This window comes from Crassostrea angulata, chromosome 2 (assembly GCF_025612915.1).
Source record: "Crassostrea angulata isolate pt1a10 chromosome 2, ASM2561291v2, whole genome shotgun sequence".
NCBI lineage: Eukaryota > Metazoa > Mollusca > Bivalvia > Ostreida > Ostreidae > Magallana > Magallana angulata.
In genome coordinates this window covers 25,879,884-25,896,838 of record NC_069112.1, presented here as the reverse complement: position 1 = coordinate 25,896,838, position 16,955 = coordinate 25,879,884, and the positions used below count along the sequence as shown (strand labels likewise).

Here is a 16,955-nt window from a genome sequence, read left to right as displayed (position 1 = left end):
ATGTTTTTTGGGGATAGTTTTTTTTTCTATTTGCATTTTGATAGGTTTTTAAGACATGAAAAAAAATCTCATTGTTTCGTTTTTAAATGAGATGAAATTAATTTCCTCTTTTTTTTTAACATTCATAATTACTCCTACAAATTTTAATAACACGTGTACTCTGAATAAATAAACAATATATAAAAATAAAACAATACAAAATATTGCAATCTATGCTTTCAATATCCTTCATTTCTTTTCTATATATAGAATCTAATCCAATGTATTTCTTTATAATACTCTGCTCAAATTCAATACATGCTACTATTACAACTGCCTAAAAGACATGGGAATTGATAATCATAAAAAGAAATTTCCTTAAAAATGGCAACAGTTAAAACTCTACAAACTCAATTTCATTTTCAATATATTGTAAGCAAGCAAGGTGATTTGGGATGAAGTGGTATAGCAATGCATATCAATGGTGTGTCACCACTTCTAAGGCCTCTTTTACACTCACTGGAGCCTCTGTTTCACTCACTGAAGCCTCTTTTTCACTACACTAAAGCCTCTCATTCATATTTTAAAATATCTCTAGCTTGACATGCTTCATAAGCTGTAAGCAGGCTAAACTTAATTTCTTTCAAACAGGAAAAATTGCAACTTGATGAGTTCTACATGTTTCTTTTAATCCTCTGTATATATCTTCCCCAGAAAGATTTTTTATTTTCAAAAACATTGCATTCTACTCCTCAAAACTTTCTGATCATGGTTAATATTTAAAACAACCTGTAAAGTCTGCAATAATGCTTTCTTCAACATTTAACAATGGACCAAAAGAACTCATTTCCCTACATAGAAGTAATTATTAAGATTAATAAACTAGCCAACTCAAGTATACAATGAACAAAAGTGAAATAGCAGGAATACTGTTTAGGATGGGCCAATGTTTACATAAATACATATTTGACGCTGACAACGTTCACATAAAAACATTGATGACATTTCCTAATTATTATTAATTATTAAAAAGAGGTGAACACTACTAATTCAAGAGCATCTTGTATATTAAAACCAGCTTGTTAATTTGATGAGGGTTCTCTTGAAAAAAAAAACACATTGAGGGATTTTGAGACAGAATGTCAACTTAACTAGAATTTATTTATTTCTCATGCAGAAAATGTGACATGGTTTGTTCTAAATTAAAAGCTTTAGCAACATTTTTGTTTTAAATGGAATATATGCATTTTTTTCTCTGCAAAAAAAGAATTAAAAGCTTAATGTATAAAAACAGCAAAAAGTGAGCAATTTGTTACAGCAAATATTTAGTCATTTAATTAATTTGCTTCAAATACTATTTGTATTAAATCAGCTGTTAATATCTTTTTTATGTTTTATTTATTAATAAACCATAAAGCCTGAATGTATATTGAATTAGTTAGCTGTTAAAAATTAACAATTAAAAATAAGTTCTGTTAAGGCAAACCTTTCACCAAATCACTGACTGTTGTAAAATAATTAATTTTATCAAAGATTTAGAAAGGACAAATACATTGTATATAAGAATACTAAATAAATGAAGATGATTACTATACATCTATCTGAGTGAAACTAATGATATAGGTTGTGAAGATGTGAAAGTAATGGAAAACTGTATTTTTTTGGTTGCCTTCACCAACATATTTTGGGATCGAATTTGCTTTTCTGCAGATAAACATTCTCTATAAATGGTGTTTTTAAGTAAGAATCTTATTCTCTTCTTAAATTCCAAGGCCACTGCATTTTAAATTTGAAAAAAAACTTGTAAAATTCATGCAACAAATGAAGTTGTATCTAATACAAATCATCTGTCTTTACTTTAGGATACAGAAAGTTTACAGAAAGTTAAACCACTTCTTAAAAACAAAATTACAGGGATATTTCCATCAACACAACAAGATTCTTTATACTAAAAGAATAAAAAAAATTCCCCGAGACCAAAGTCCGAGGCATATCTGCTCATGACACACTGTGCAGACAAGAAGTGATGACAAGAGTACACTGCTATGCCAATTGCTATACCAACCTGTTGGGGGTGATGCCTCGATGAAGGAACAGAGGAGGAGGAAGAAGAAGGGGGGTTATTTCCCAACCACTGCGCGACCATTACTCCGGGCGAATGTCGCACGTCGGAGTTCCCGACTGGAGAGGACCTTACCATGTCGTGAGAGTGATGCATGCTGGGATATGCTTGAGAATGATGACTGTTGCCTGGCAACATTGAGGGATATGTGGAAGTCGGAAGTCCATTGCTGGAGGACCAGGGGTCGGGCGTGTTATGTCCAGGACCATCTAAAAATAGAACAGAAAACCCCATTATAGATGCATAATCACCCTGTCTGTTTGAGAAGCACGAAAAAAAGAAAATGACACCTTCAATAGAACTCTATCTTTGGTGCACTCTTCACCCTGTGTGTCACAAAACATCCAATGATATTATTACTCTTGTGACATATTGTATAACGTTTGACCCTCCTTTCCATTGTGACAAAATGGCATTACAGGTTTTACATTTTTTTAAAATTTGGATTTTTTTTGTTGCTAACATATAAAACAAGAGGCCCATGGGGCCACATCGCTCACCTGAGCAACAATGGGCGTTCAAAAGATATTGTGCCATATGGTCCATCGGTAGAAAAACAAAAAATGAATATTGTAAAGTATTCGAATTTTACACTTATTTTTGTATACATGTAATCTTTGACATTGTACCTTCATGAAATACTATTTTTTACCAGCATAAGAAAATTCTACGCAAGATATAAAACTAAACATTTGGTAGAGGTATACTGTTAAGTTGTTAACTTCCAAATCCCTATATTTTCGTTCTGCCTCCCCCCCCCCCCCCCCCCCCCAGTTTGTAAAGCGATCAAAATATATGAGTGCATATAGGTACATTTTTTTCATCAACTACTCAGTACTTACTAGTTATTGTATTAAAAAAAATAATAGCAATTGTTTTTTATTTTAAAAACCCTACATGTATAGATGTGAAGAAGAAAATTGTACCTCAATGTGCTCAAATTAAAAACATTCAAAAATTTTAGTTGTCTTCTCCATTACAATTAGATTACTGTTATTTACTTCGCGTACAAACCAGGATAATTTTCCGCTGTGATATTCTTAGGAATAGCGATAATTACTTTATCCCCGCAACAGAAATGTGTCAGAAAAATGGAAACTGTTTTTAAGATGTCGTTTTTATATACTCGTGTCTGAAAATCTATCAAAATTGATGTAGATTTCACATTATTTATTGTATAAAGAGAGGGCCCCAGAGAGTAGATATATACAGAATACTGAATCATTAAATTTCGTGGGGGCCAATTTTCGTGGATGACTTAAATTTTACAGGTTCGTGGGGACGTAATTTCGTGTATTCATATATATCTACAAAAGGGAATATGACTTTATTACCCTAATTCATCAATTCGTGAAGGATGTTATTTCGTGGATGAGAGGTACCCACGAATTCCACGAAAAATGAGCCACCACGAAATCTAATGATTTCACAGTATCATTCTTTTATTTTGTTTGTACAAGTATTTAACATACTCATAATTCATAGAGATTTTCTAATGTTCAACCAAAATTTCAGCGTCAATTGTAGAATTATAAGCAAGATACAGAGCTCACAGTTCGCCTAGGTTTGATTCATATTTTGTTCACATGAGTTTATTACATTCAGTTATGATTTTTAACTTGGTATTTCCTATTCAGCATTTAAACTGGAAAAAAAAGAATGGCCTAAGATTTTATATTCTTTTATTCACTCAAGACCAGTTCACTGGTATTTGAGGTTCAAAATCAGTTTATACAAATGTACACAAACACAGTGAAGGATCACATGTACAGTAGGAGTAATAATGACGAAAAATGTTAAGTTTACAATACAATAAGATGTTAAAGTTGGTTTCTGAACGAACATACTTTGAAAATTTTCTTAATAAATATTGACAAATTTTTTACTTTTTTAATCTTTAGTTTTTAAGATCTGTGTACAAACATAGAATTGTGAGCAAATCTCTGTATCTTGCTTATAATTTGAAGCTTAACACTCAAATATGGTTAGTAAATAGAAATTGAAAACAATTAAACACAAGAAACATTCACTATAACAAATAAAGAACACAATTTATTTTTTCGAAATGAATCATATATATACATGTATATACCTACACATTTCCGTCAGCAATGTCAAACTTTATTTAAACTGAATAAACTCGAGAAAATGCCGAGCATCGCAACAAAACCTATTGCATTAATATACCATTACGCAAAAGATAATGCCGATCGAATTACCGATAGAATGAATTGTATTACATTATTTTTTGATACATCAGATTTTGCTTAATTTGCGCAGGTAAACAGTTGACTGTTTGATTTACCAAAGTCTCTGTTTGATTTGGTACGTAAAAATCACGAAAGAATACAGACGATAGTCCCCAGGGTACAAGCAGAAAAATGAAAACGAAACGAAAATCGGAACAAGCTAACACCAACGTCATGTGTGAAAACTGTCAACGCATTGAAATATTTAGCCTCAATTTACTTCACAAAATCGGCAACAATATATTTTGCATGTTTCAAAAATTTCCCTTCATACGCGAACTGTTGCACAACAAGCAATTCATCATAGTCAGATCGACCCTTTTTCGTATAATGTCATGGCTGCTTTAAACAAAGAACCTCGTTTTCGAAAGTATGGAATACGAGTCTAGGTAAAATGGGTATGCAAACCCGGGCCGTGGCAAAATAAAAGCCAAGGCAGATCGACAATTGTCAATTCCAAATACGCATTATTTTGCAGCAATATTTACAGCGAATACAAATATACTAGTCCATCAAATATCCTGAAATTTTAATGAGATTGGCAGATTAATAACTGCCAATCTTTGTTTTGCCCATACCAAGTCTTGCCTACCCATTTTACTGGATGCCGGATTACCGGATGCCGAACCCGAAGCTATTAAACTGATTGAAACACGCATTTCCTTTATTATTATTTTCGTAATAACTCAGATTTGAAACAGAATTAGCACTTAATTTTTGCAATTTATATTTTCCTTCCCATAAGGATAATTTATGCTAAACTACGTTGCATTGGAATCAGTAGTTCTTGAGAAGAAGATTTTTAAAAATGCACCCCCCTTTTTCTACAGTTTCAAGGTTTTCTCCGCTTTGAATACAGATTGGACTTTTATTTTTGCAATTTATATTCGCCCGCACTTAAGGATGCTTTGTGCCAAATTTGGTTGAAATTGGATAAGCGGTTTTAGAGAAGAAGTTCAAAATGTAAAAAGTTTACAGACGGACAGACAGACAGACGGACAGACGGACAGACGGACAGACGGACGACGGACAAAATGTGATCAGAATAGCTCACTTGAGCTTTCAGCTCAGGTGAGCTAAAAAGAGAAAAGAGTCTAAGGCAATTGATATTTAGTGTGAATTTAACTAAAGCAGCAGTTTAAGGACAAATTTTTCAAACTACTTAAAACCCTGCAAGCTGAATCAATTTCAAGGCCAAAATTTTGATCAAAACTGAAACGTATTAATATGATAATTAAGTGTTTCAAAGTGAATGGATGCTGCATATGCATATTTTTTTATGTGCGTCTTAACCATAATTGTTTCGTAACTTTTCCATTTCTGTTATCAGAAAAATATTCCAATAAATCAGAAAGGTGACAAAATTAACTTGATCTTGGAAATCACTTTGACAGACTAGACAATAGAGGGTCTATCTTCATGTTACTTGGACCCAATTAGCGCCAAAACTGGGGATTTTTCTGGAAGCCATAGACAATGGCAAAGAGGGTCAAATGTAACATCCCAATAGTACGAAACATGCATTGCTTTGGGCATCAAAACGTTTGCAGATATAGATGGGAATTTTCCTAATCTTCACAAACCGAAATGCCTGCACATAATCGGTTCAAAGTAAAAATAACCCCATTAACTATGAATGTCAAATCAAAATGATTTGGTTGACAGGTTCAATCCACCTACACTGGGTTCTCCTTGATATTTTCCTTCTCTTTTTACAGCAGCAAATGAGAGTGGCTTGTTCCTTGTTTTCGTTCGTTTTATTGTTCCAAGAACTTCTCAATGCATGTATTACCATAGATAACGACGGTAATTACCTTTTACATTCTTTTTAATTTCCCTTTCCAGGAATAATCAAAATACTGGGATGCTCATGAATAGAACAAAGGTCAGAATTTGTCAAAAAGGAGACCATGTTTACAAGAGAATTGAACCTTGGAACAATACATAATTTTGATCTTAAAGATGCATCAGGTGTTGAAATAGATACCTCTTCTCTTATCCACCAACTCAGAAGTATTTAATATTACATGTGCTGTGTAAAATCATTCCCCTTTATGTTTCAAATACCACTTCAAAATAATTTTTCTGTTCATCGTCAACATTGCTTTATTTTCAAATAAATACATTCTAGAATGGTTCATTTACTAAGCTACTTTTCAAAAATGTTTCCGAAATTGGCAAGAAAATAAATGAGACCAATCCCCTACACCCAAAACTGTGGACAATTTTTACAAAACAAAAATAATCCCCTGGGGAGCCCCTTAACTCACCTGGCATGTAGTAAGAATCCTTGGGGAACATAGGGTTTGGGGATGCGTGGTATCTATTGCTGGAATCATTGTACTCCTCAGGGCTGGAGGGATACATCTGTAAAACCAAAGAAACAAACGCTTAGATGACTTCAAAATCATACAGATTTTCAACAACGTTTTGCTCAATTATTATATGAAAGTTATTTTTACACAGAACTGATAGCAGAATCAATTTCAGAACTGTTTTATATTTTAAAATGAAATAATACATGGATCAATACATTCATAATTCTCATCAACAAACTTATACTGTGAAATCATCTTAATTTGTCAATTTCTTAAAGGTTCGTTTTGCAAGGATGTAATTTTGTTGTTGAGCTTTACATGCCGAACTTTTTATTCATGCTGATCATCTTTGTAATATCTGGATGATATTTATTTCAAGTTTTGAAAAACCTTGAGGATAAACAAAATCATCTTGCGAAGTGCAGGCAAACTTGCCAAATGCACTGTGAGGTTAAGTTCAAAGATGAATGCAAATTTATAGGACGTGTACTTGGAGAGTGCTAATAGCCCTAGGTCCAAGGCAGTCCCTTGTCAACCGCCCACTACTATATTGCTACTTAATTCAAGATTCCTTATTTAATTGCTATTGTTAAGAATAATTTTCAAATTAATGGCTGGCATTAAGGCATATAAATATATATATCATGTACATATATACTGGAAATAATCAAGATTTTTTATAAAATTAATTAAAGGTGTCCTTAATGCATAAATGCATCATCCTTTTTTTCAACAACATATTCCTAGATTTATTGCTGCAAGTTACAAGGAGGAGCATATAAATATAGACAAAAAATTCAAACTATCTGGAAATACTTAATTTTATCAAAATCTGCAAATCATTAAGAAAAGAGTATCCTATGCAGATTCAGCCTTTTTAAAAACAGAAAAAAACCTCTCAAACTTTTCCTTGCTAGCAGATAGAACTATTTCTAAATCTGATGCGAGTTAAAAAAGAAAAACAAGGTGTCGAATGCACCTGGTTTTTCCTAATTACCTTAATTAACGAAACCAGGCAAAAATGAACAGCCAGCTTAGCACTGGAAACTCAAACCACATGTAATACACCGAGATTTCTCCACTGGCTTTCGCCACAGAGAGAGTGCGAGCTTTGAAGTTTTGAAATTGGATCAAAATTTGAGCAAGTGTATAATGAAGAGCAGGTCGGTAGGAAGGTGCCGTTCCTTTGAGGCGCTGGCACCTCTGTAATCGGTAGCATTCGTAGCCCGGAAAATAAACAAGGTTTTTGGGGAGAAAATTCACACCTATCTCTCAGGATTACTACGAGGCGGTAATTGAACACAAATGGAAGAATGGGGAAATATCTGTAAAATCAAAATCCTCTGGTAGAATGATGGGCACAAAGGCTTGCACTCGGTAGAACTGTGGGTTTATGAAACATAGGGCAAAGGCTTGTACTAAATGCTTCATACAAATACAGATTTCTTTTTTTTTAAATAAAAAAATAGATTGAGAGGAACACACACATTACCAACAAAAGCATTTTTGCTATCTTTACAAAAAAGTTAATGAATGTGACAAAATGTCTTTCAAATCTTTACATTTTGATTTTCATTTTTAATTAAATTAAGGGGAAAAAATTGGTTAATAATTCAAAGAATTCATGGTCCCTTACTGAAATTCAGGGAATTCAATTTGAAAAGTAATTGCATGATAAAAGAAAGACATTTTTAGAAACTTTCAAGTTATTTATAAAAAGATTTAATTTTTTTATCATTTTTTTTCTCGAAATAAATTTCATAAATCTTTTTAATTTGGTGACCCTATATCATACAGAAGCACGACTTGGACCACACATCAACCAATCAATGAGATGAGTTTCAGAAAAGTGGGTCCAATACTTACAGAGACCCCTGGCATTTTAGCGGGCAGGTACATCCCCAGGGTGGGGGGGAGATAGGGGTAGGCACAATACATCCGCCTGTAAAAGTCTCGCCGGGAATCCAGGGTGAAAGCTTTGGCGTAAATTCTTCACAAACTCGAGATATAACAAACCAATCAGGATCCAATAGTAAACCCCAGGGACTAAATATCCAAATGTTCATTCACCATGGGTGTAAAAAATTTACCACTTTTTAACGGACAGTCCGACATTGTCATAGTCAGGTTTACATTTTCAGAGTGCATTCCTCATTAATATTATTCGTATCAAAATGGAGCATTCTTTTAACACATCATCAATACAAATGAATTTTTCGTTGTTGTTTTCCTCTTGATGTCAAATAACACAGCACTTTGTATAAAGAATGCTTCTTTGATATTGAACACAAGTGCCAATTCAATTTGTTGAAATTCACTCGAATTCTCCGGTCCAATCAGTTAATTCAATCATTTAATCTCATTTTGGTGAAAACCTCAGTTCCTTCTTTGAAACAAACAAAAAAAAATATCATTGATCAGGGTTTCTTCAGTAATTTGTTTAGAATTATGCACTCGTAAAACTTTTGATAACTTCCCTCCAAAATTTAAACTTAAACTCTTTCAACACTTTCTTCAATTCCCTGATATGAACAACCTCATCAATTTTCCTCTCAAGACGGGCAAAAACACACACAAATAAAATTAATTTTGTGGTGAAATTTTAAAAAAAAAAATTAAAACGATTTAAACGGAAAAAGCTCGATTTCAAATCCAGATTGTATATTCAATCGAATCAACACAGATTCCAATTCAGTCCGAAAAACCACAGAGTGAATAAAAGCTTGCTGAATCACAGAGTGAGCCAAACACTTCTCAGACCCAGAGCAGAAACATATGATTTCTACAATCTGCGTGTTTTAACATCTGTAAGCGATTAGCGTTTAAAAAATTCTCAACATTTGGGAAAAACGGTGTTAAAAGTATCCAGGAGGCAAAAGCAATAGCATATACACATGGCATATATATTATATTATATACGCACACACACAGCTAACTAAGTAAAATAACCTTCCAATCCTGCTAAAGCTTAATCATTTTTTAACAGCTTTTTCTTTTTAATTAACAGCTTTTGTGTTTCTATTGATCAAATTTTCTATTCAATTTTAATAATTAATGAGATTTGGGAGAAAGCAACTTTTTTAATTAGAATTTTTTTCTCTCTCAGCTGTATATTTTTCTAACTATTCAGGATGTCCCAACAATACATGAATCAGGCCTCACCAGGTTTTAAATTGTTGTCAGAATAAAGTTGTATTTCCTGCTAGCCAAAAAAAAAAAAATCACCAAAAATAACGAAACATTAAGATATTCATAAATAGAATCCAATAAATCAAAATTGGGTCATATTTCATGTTACCATCCATTTTTTTAAAGGCGTTGCACAGCATTTCAGTGCAAAAAAGACATAACAGGAATTCTGAAAGGCATTAAACATCAAAATATGTCAGCTGGGACAAAAGCTATGGCAACTAAACAAAGTTAATATATTAGACCAAGCCAAGACAGGGTCAGTGTTTCAAGGTAATGTCACTTCATATAATGTAATCCTTCCCCGATCTCTCTACCTCTCTTCTCCCTGTCTCAATTAACAGAAATTACAGTTAAAAATTCTTGACAATAAACAAGTGTTGGAATAAATCTCAAGCATTTATACATTACATCTTACGTGAAAATCCAATTTCATTTTTTAACTGAGCACTAGAGGGTTCTGCTAATATAACTTGAAGATTTGCCAACTCATAGAAATTGAGTATCAAAATCTCTCTCTCTCTCTCTCTCTCTCTCTCTCTCTCTCTCTCTCTCTCTCTCTCTCTCTCTCTCTCTCACAATACACAACCCACCAAACAAAACCTGTAAGTAGCACACACAGCCAGTGCACTATGAAGTGCTGATATCGCCCCGGTGGGAGGGCCCACTGGCAGATCGTATCGCCCTCTTCCCCAGGCCCTGGCACCTGAAGAGATCCATCAGTTGGGGCTGAATTACAGAACCACTGGAATTCTTCGTGGCTTGCCTGTGTCTTCTGACACCTCCAGTATTTATAAACGTTGATTTATACAGGAGATAAGTTACATCATGTTTATCTCCACTTGGGTGAGGTTCTCAGCCTCCGATCATTCTAACAAAGTATTTCCGTTACATGATTGTTTTAATGCTCGTTTGATTTTTTATAGAAGTGGGGGTTTTCTTTTCTCTTTTTTTTTATTTGATTCAATGTGTTGGAATTATGGTTTAGGATCTTTGGTATACGTTCATGATATATTTTGGCTCACATCTAAAGGTCATTGTAACACTGAGGAAAGATAAGGCCACTGTTTCCTTTGCAACATGAAACTTGACTTCTTAACTTCCCCCAATGTGTACGAGAGAGAGAGAGAGAGAGAGAGAGAGAGAGAGAGAGGTGGACTTCCAAACTTATTATGTGGAACAAGTAACCTAAAGGTCAACAGAAAACAAAATCTAAGTAAACTCAACAGCACACACTGCAGTGAACTGAAATTGGTCCTTCCATCAAGACCTTCTTTTAGCCAAAGCTCATCTCCATCTCCTGTGACTCTTCTATTATGGCGGTAGTTTTAATGGTTATAAAATCATATTTTAAGATTCTTTAAAGAATCTTGATGGCCAACTTGTTGACCACTGATAGACTCATAAAGTTCCTCCTCCTGAAAGAGACAGCTGTGTTTACAATTTGACCTTATTCATCATGCATAATACTGACCCCCCTTCCAACTAGTGGACACAGGGAATCAGAGCTGAGGTCACCCTCCCTACTAATTGCTGTGTAATGAGTGTTGTGTGGTCTGTGATAAGACAGGTGTTGTATTGAGCTGCTGTGACTGTGGGGTCTTTTACTGCTCAATGGAATTCCTGTGTCTGGAACTCATCATCAGGCAGCAGGCAAGCACTGAGAGAGAGAGAGAGAGAGAGAGAGAGAGAAAGAGAGAAAGAGAGAGCTCGCGCGTTTGACAGAGATTACTATAAGCTGAATGTGTTTGAGAGATACAAGATACATTAGACTTAGGTAATAGCGTTCCAGGGGTTTTTTCTGCTTAAATATCTTGGCCATAAAGATCCAATTTACACCCTGCCTGTAAAAGAAATGCTTGAAGTTTCCATTCCACCAGCAATAAATGTCTGCAGCAGTTTTTCTCCTTTCTTTATCAAGTATGAAGTATTCACCCTATATATCCTTCAGACACAAAAATCCAACAAATCTCAGCAAAAAAAAATATTTTCACAACTTTTTTTTCTTATAAATTCTGCCATTTTTGTCCCCATTTTTGAATCTGAATCTGTGATCTGTGTAACCTCTACATACAAAAGTTTTAACAGCATCACAATCACAGCATAACAAAAGATCATGCAATTTTGACCCTTCATCAGGTCATGACCTCAGCCTGTATTATGAGCTATGACAGAGACCAGCAAGATAAAATGTTCCGCTCGCATGCTCATGCTTTTCATACTCACCATAGCCGTAGGGCGTAGGGGTCTCGGGTAGAAAAACATGGGAAAAGGTCGGGGATAGTTGTCACTGGACATGGTCACATAAACTGGTTCCTTGTCACAGAATAGGTCAGCTAATATTTTTAGTTACGACCAATAAGCTCCATACAACAGCACATATCAGAAAGTTCCAAAACTAAGTTTACATTATCAAAATAACAAAGAAAAAAAATTTTCTTTATTACTTCATTGCTTTGGTCTCATATATCCCTGATAGGATCCAGATGTTGACTGTCAAGCAACAGGAATAAAAAACACACGTAAAAATAGAAAAAAAAAATACAGAAAAGTAAAAGTAAAAGCAGGAAGCAGGTATTTCACCTGTTCCTGTCGGCTCTAATCACAGCTTGCTTTCAAGCCTCCATCTGAATCAGATGTTAAATGTAAATCACCAGCCAAGAATAACACAGGAACAGATTTTTGCGTGAATCTGGTACGAACATATGATGATGAGTCGAGTCTGTCTTTCTCTCACTCACTCACTCTCTATACTCCAGTATACAGTGTGATGTGTAGAGGTAAAGCTCTGGTCGTGTAAATATCAGGAGTGTGCCTCTATCTGAGTTGTGTATGCCCTAGATTCAGTCTCATTGAGTAACCAACCAGGAGGAGAGAGGCCTGCACATAACACCCAGAGAAAACTCCCGATTAATCAAGTTGTAAAAACCCTCAATGAAATTAGCTCATGGCACAGATTTTAATGGTTTTTCAACAAGTCAAAGAGCTGAACAGATGTGACTTGAGGTAGTTTTTTCAAGGAAACAAACCAGACATTTTGCAACCATCCTGCATCCCCCTCCCTGAGTCAATAGACTGGTCCCCCTCCAATCCTGTCTTCCCCCCTTCACAAGTGGACCAGCCAGTTTCTAACAGGATGTGACCCTGCTTTACGGGAGGTGCATTGCCTGTAGTTGATGGAATCCAGATGTTCTTTGTATATCATACCTTTTTCCTGAAGACCAGATTTTTTGCCTCATCTCTTCCTTCTTTTTTTTTTAAAAACCACTTGGGAAATTGTTCTGTTCATCCCTTCATTGCCGCTTTTTTAAGGTGCAAATCTCTCAGCTTTAATGCTGGCAGAGATTAATAGTTATCAAGATATGTTTTTCGATTAGAACCCATAGAAAAACGTGTATATGTTTTCAATAAAACACATATCATTCAAGATAAACATCAAATTTTTGTTCTAATTTCCTACTCAGAATTCCACTGAGAACAATCTCCTATCAGCATCCGAACTAATTCAAAATCTCAAAATTGCATCCACCAAAACATTCTAGGCTCTATTCTAATCTAAATTCCCCCAGTCATCAAATGGCTTTACCACCTTTTCTTGATTAGCCTACTATACACCTGTTAAGAGATCTGTGCAGGAGTTACTGTTCCTGATTTAGCAATCCACCAGATGTCTCCTTGAAACAGCTGCTAAGAAACAAGATGGCTGCCTCTCATCAAGATAGCGGCATTTTGTCAGACCTAGTGCATATCTCTCTCTATTATAAGACCATTCTCTAACACACCTGCATTAATAGATATCTTATCAAGGAGTTCTATTAGGCAGCATGGGGCAATAACATGTAAACACCAAGAGTTGCTGGCTTTAAACCTAGCTCATAAAGATACATTTAATATAATTTTTTTGGTTTAAAAAATTTGGTTTTTTTTTTATCTGCAATGACAGTTTTATTTCATCAGGTTGTAGATATATATACATAAATATCTCTACATTCATCAGGTCAAACCTGACGAAGTGCTTGTATCTGAACATATCTATAACCAAATTTTCTGGAGTCAAAATACCTAGTTCCTATTGAATCAAATTCTTTATAATGTGGGCTCTGTATATAAAAATCACTGTTTCAATGAATTTGGAAGTTACTTTTTGCATTAAAAGCACAGATTTCTTGCTGGTTGATTTCCTTTTGTCCTTCTCTGGAACAATGATATTCAGAGTAAAAAAAATTCTTGGTGGTTAATTCACCATAGTTTTTTTTTCTTCACTGGAACATGGATATATATGATATAAAGTGAAATAGTAAAGAAAAATCTTGCATTTCTTTTTCCAATTTTTTTTTGGTTCTTTGCTGTTTGCAATACCTGTCAGAATCTTGTGTATTCTCTCTCTCCCACACAGAGAGTACGGAATTGTGAAGACCCCCCACTTACAGACTCCTAAGATTGCTTACGTAACACCTCCAGACCTCCCCAGCTGCTCTCCAGACAGCCCCAGGTATACATATATACCTGTAAGTCATGGCTGCCCACAGTAATTACAGGTAAAAACCTTCAGGTGTAACAAACATGCACACCCCCATTAATCCCCCCGCCTATCAAGTTACACACAGCCTTAATCCCTTTCTTACACATGCAACAAAGCATGTCTTTGATCTCCGAAATAAACGTCCAAGATCTTATATCATTTCCAAAAAAAAAGAAATTCAGCAGTTTTTGAATGTGTATTTGTTTGAGAAGGCTGAAATTGTATATAAAAGGGTAGCAATTTGTGTGGAATCACAGGAAACTATCGACTGATTAATTTTTTTAATTCAGTATATGATAAAGATCTAAAGATGTGCTTGACTCTCATCCATAGATGACAAAGGTGAGAAGGTATCTCAAGTCTTCATTATACATTGTATCATAAAGTGAGGATTCAAGAGTTCAAGAAACTACGATACCCTCCCATTTTCTCTCTATTCTCCCTCCTCTCTCCATTTCCCTCTGTTCAGACTCTCTCTCTCTCTCTCTCTCTCTCTCTCTCTCTCTCTCTCTCTCTCTCTCTCTCTCTCTTACTTTCTCTAAATAAATGAATTGTGCAAATCAAAATTCAAAAGGATGCAGACCTACAATTTCTCTGTCATTTTACAACTTAGACATAAACTAATGAAAAAACCCATTTCACAAAGCATAACATGAGGCACAGTGACATTGTTAGGCCAGAAACAACATCTTGAAGTCATCATCCCCCCCAGTCAAGCAGACATTCCTCTTTTTCTGTCCATTTTTTATCCCCCGTGTTTGTGCCCTCACTTCCTGTGTATACCTCCAGCTTTCCCTCGGCAAAAGGTAAATACACAGAACTTGTGAAGCGAGGCCTTCCAGACCCCCAACATCTGGAGGCCATTAGCAGCCAGCCGTGAGGCTTCTACCGTTTTTTACAGCTACCAATGCCAAACTTTTTTTTGTGGTTCTCTCTCTCTCTCCTCTCTCTCTCTCTCTCTCTCTCTCTCTCTCTCTCTCTCTCTGTGGGATCCTACTTTTTCAGGGTTTTTCTACAACCCCTCCCCCCCCCCCAGCTCTAATTAATCCAACTTATTGGATCTCCTCTCTCTCTCTCCTTGGTTAAAATAATTTCTTCATTTTTCATCTCTCTCTCTCTCTCTCTCTCTCTCCTCTCTCTCTCACACACATCCTTAGAAAAAACACATCCTCCTCTTACTTAACAGCACCATTACTCACTTCTAATCCACACATCGTTTTCATTGTAACTACACTCGTCCCTACTGAGCATTAACACAGACCCACCCCCCCTTTCCCCTGTGTTACAATATTGTGTCTAGATTACAGAAATTCCTCACAGCTTCAAGAGCTGCTACAAATCTAACTCCACTCACATCCAACACTTGGGTAGACATAATTTTCACACCTGCCCGTGTTTACCTACATATATATATAAATTGCTGAGCCAGGTGTGCTGTTCAGAATACTTCAGGGATTTTTTTTTTTAACATAAAGCGGGCTTTGTTACTGTGGGAGAGCAATGAGCTTTTATTATTGTATCAGGCCTTTCAAAATGGAAAGAAAAAAAAATGCATCTGACATTCCAGATGTGAACAAAAAAAATGATTATATTATAATTTATGGCAAAAGTCCACATTTTATGCTTCTTGCAGCTTTCGTTTTTTGACTTTTAAATTTTCTTTTTGACTGAAATTAATTTTCAGTGAGAGAGTGATTCACAAAACTTTGGACATTTTATTCTCCTTTTCGCTGACATTTCTTTTTGGTTAGTAATTCAACAGTGCCAACAATCAACAAACACATTTACAGTCAAGCCTAACCCAACCTATTACACAATCAACTTGTGCAAGAATTTTTTTTTCTTTTCTTTTTTTTTTTAGGGGGGGTGGATTTTTTCAAGACCTGCTTACTCATCAATTCATCAATCACTTTCACATCAAGGATTGTTAATATACAAAAAAAAAAAACCCTCACTTATAAACCTGCAGCTAAAATCATTCATCAATTTCTACAACTAGTAACCTTGTCTTAACAATACATCATTTCCCAGACACAGGAATGAAACACTCAATACAATGAAGAGATTGAGTTGTGCCCCTTTGACTAGTCCACAAAATATCAATCTTTCCGTCAGCATGGCAAGAAATTTGAATACAGTACTTCATTCCTATCTTGCAATCAACCATTCACTGAACTTTCATACATAAACATACTATTAAGTTCTACACATAAATTCATATTTAAATTTGCTTTCCACTTTCACGATGGGGCAAATGAGTTTAGAGTTTCACTGTGCATTCATACAGCGTACAAAACAACCCACTCTGTTGTGTATCAATAAACACAAGCCTATCCATTTCCTTCAGTCTATACGACTTGTTCGAAAAAAAAAGTCAGGGGTGAAAGGTCCCAAGTTTGACCCGACAGTCTGCATTCTTTGTCTCTCTAAAATCGACCTACATGTAAGTTGCACTTATTGACTGTTAAATTTTTTTTTTTTAAACAAAAGAAAGTGCCTTGAATTTATCCCCATCGTAGTCTCTTAGCCTGTTGGTTTTTCTAACTGAATTATTTTTCATGTTTTGAGGAGAATTG

The 16,955-nt window shown here is 35.1% G+C and overlaps 1 protein-coding gene across 1 annotated transcript in view; it reads right to left on the bottom strand.

Moving 5' to 3' along the window:
- LOC128171805 (transcription factor 12-like) overlaps nt 1-16,955 on the bottom strand; it is a 63,272-nt gene that overhangs the window by 21,332 nt on the left and 24,985 nt on the right. The window contains 3 exon segments of the mRNA XM_052837592.1: nt 2,045-2,310; nt 6,621-6,717; nt 12,084-12,173. Coding sequence (XP_052693552.1) covers nt 2,045-2,310; nt 6,621-6,717; nt 12,084-12,173 — 453 coding nt within the window.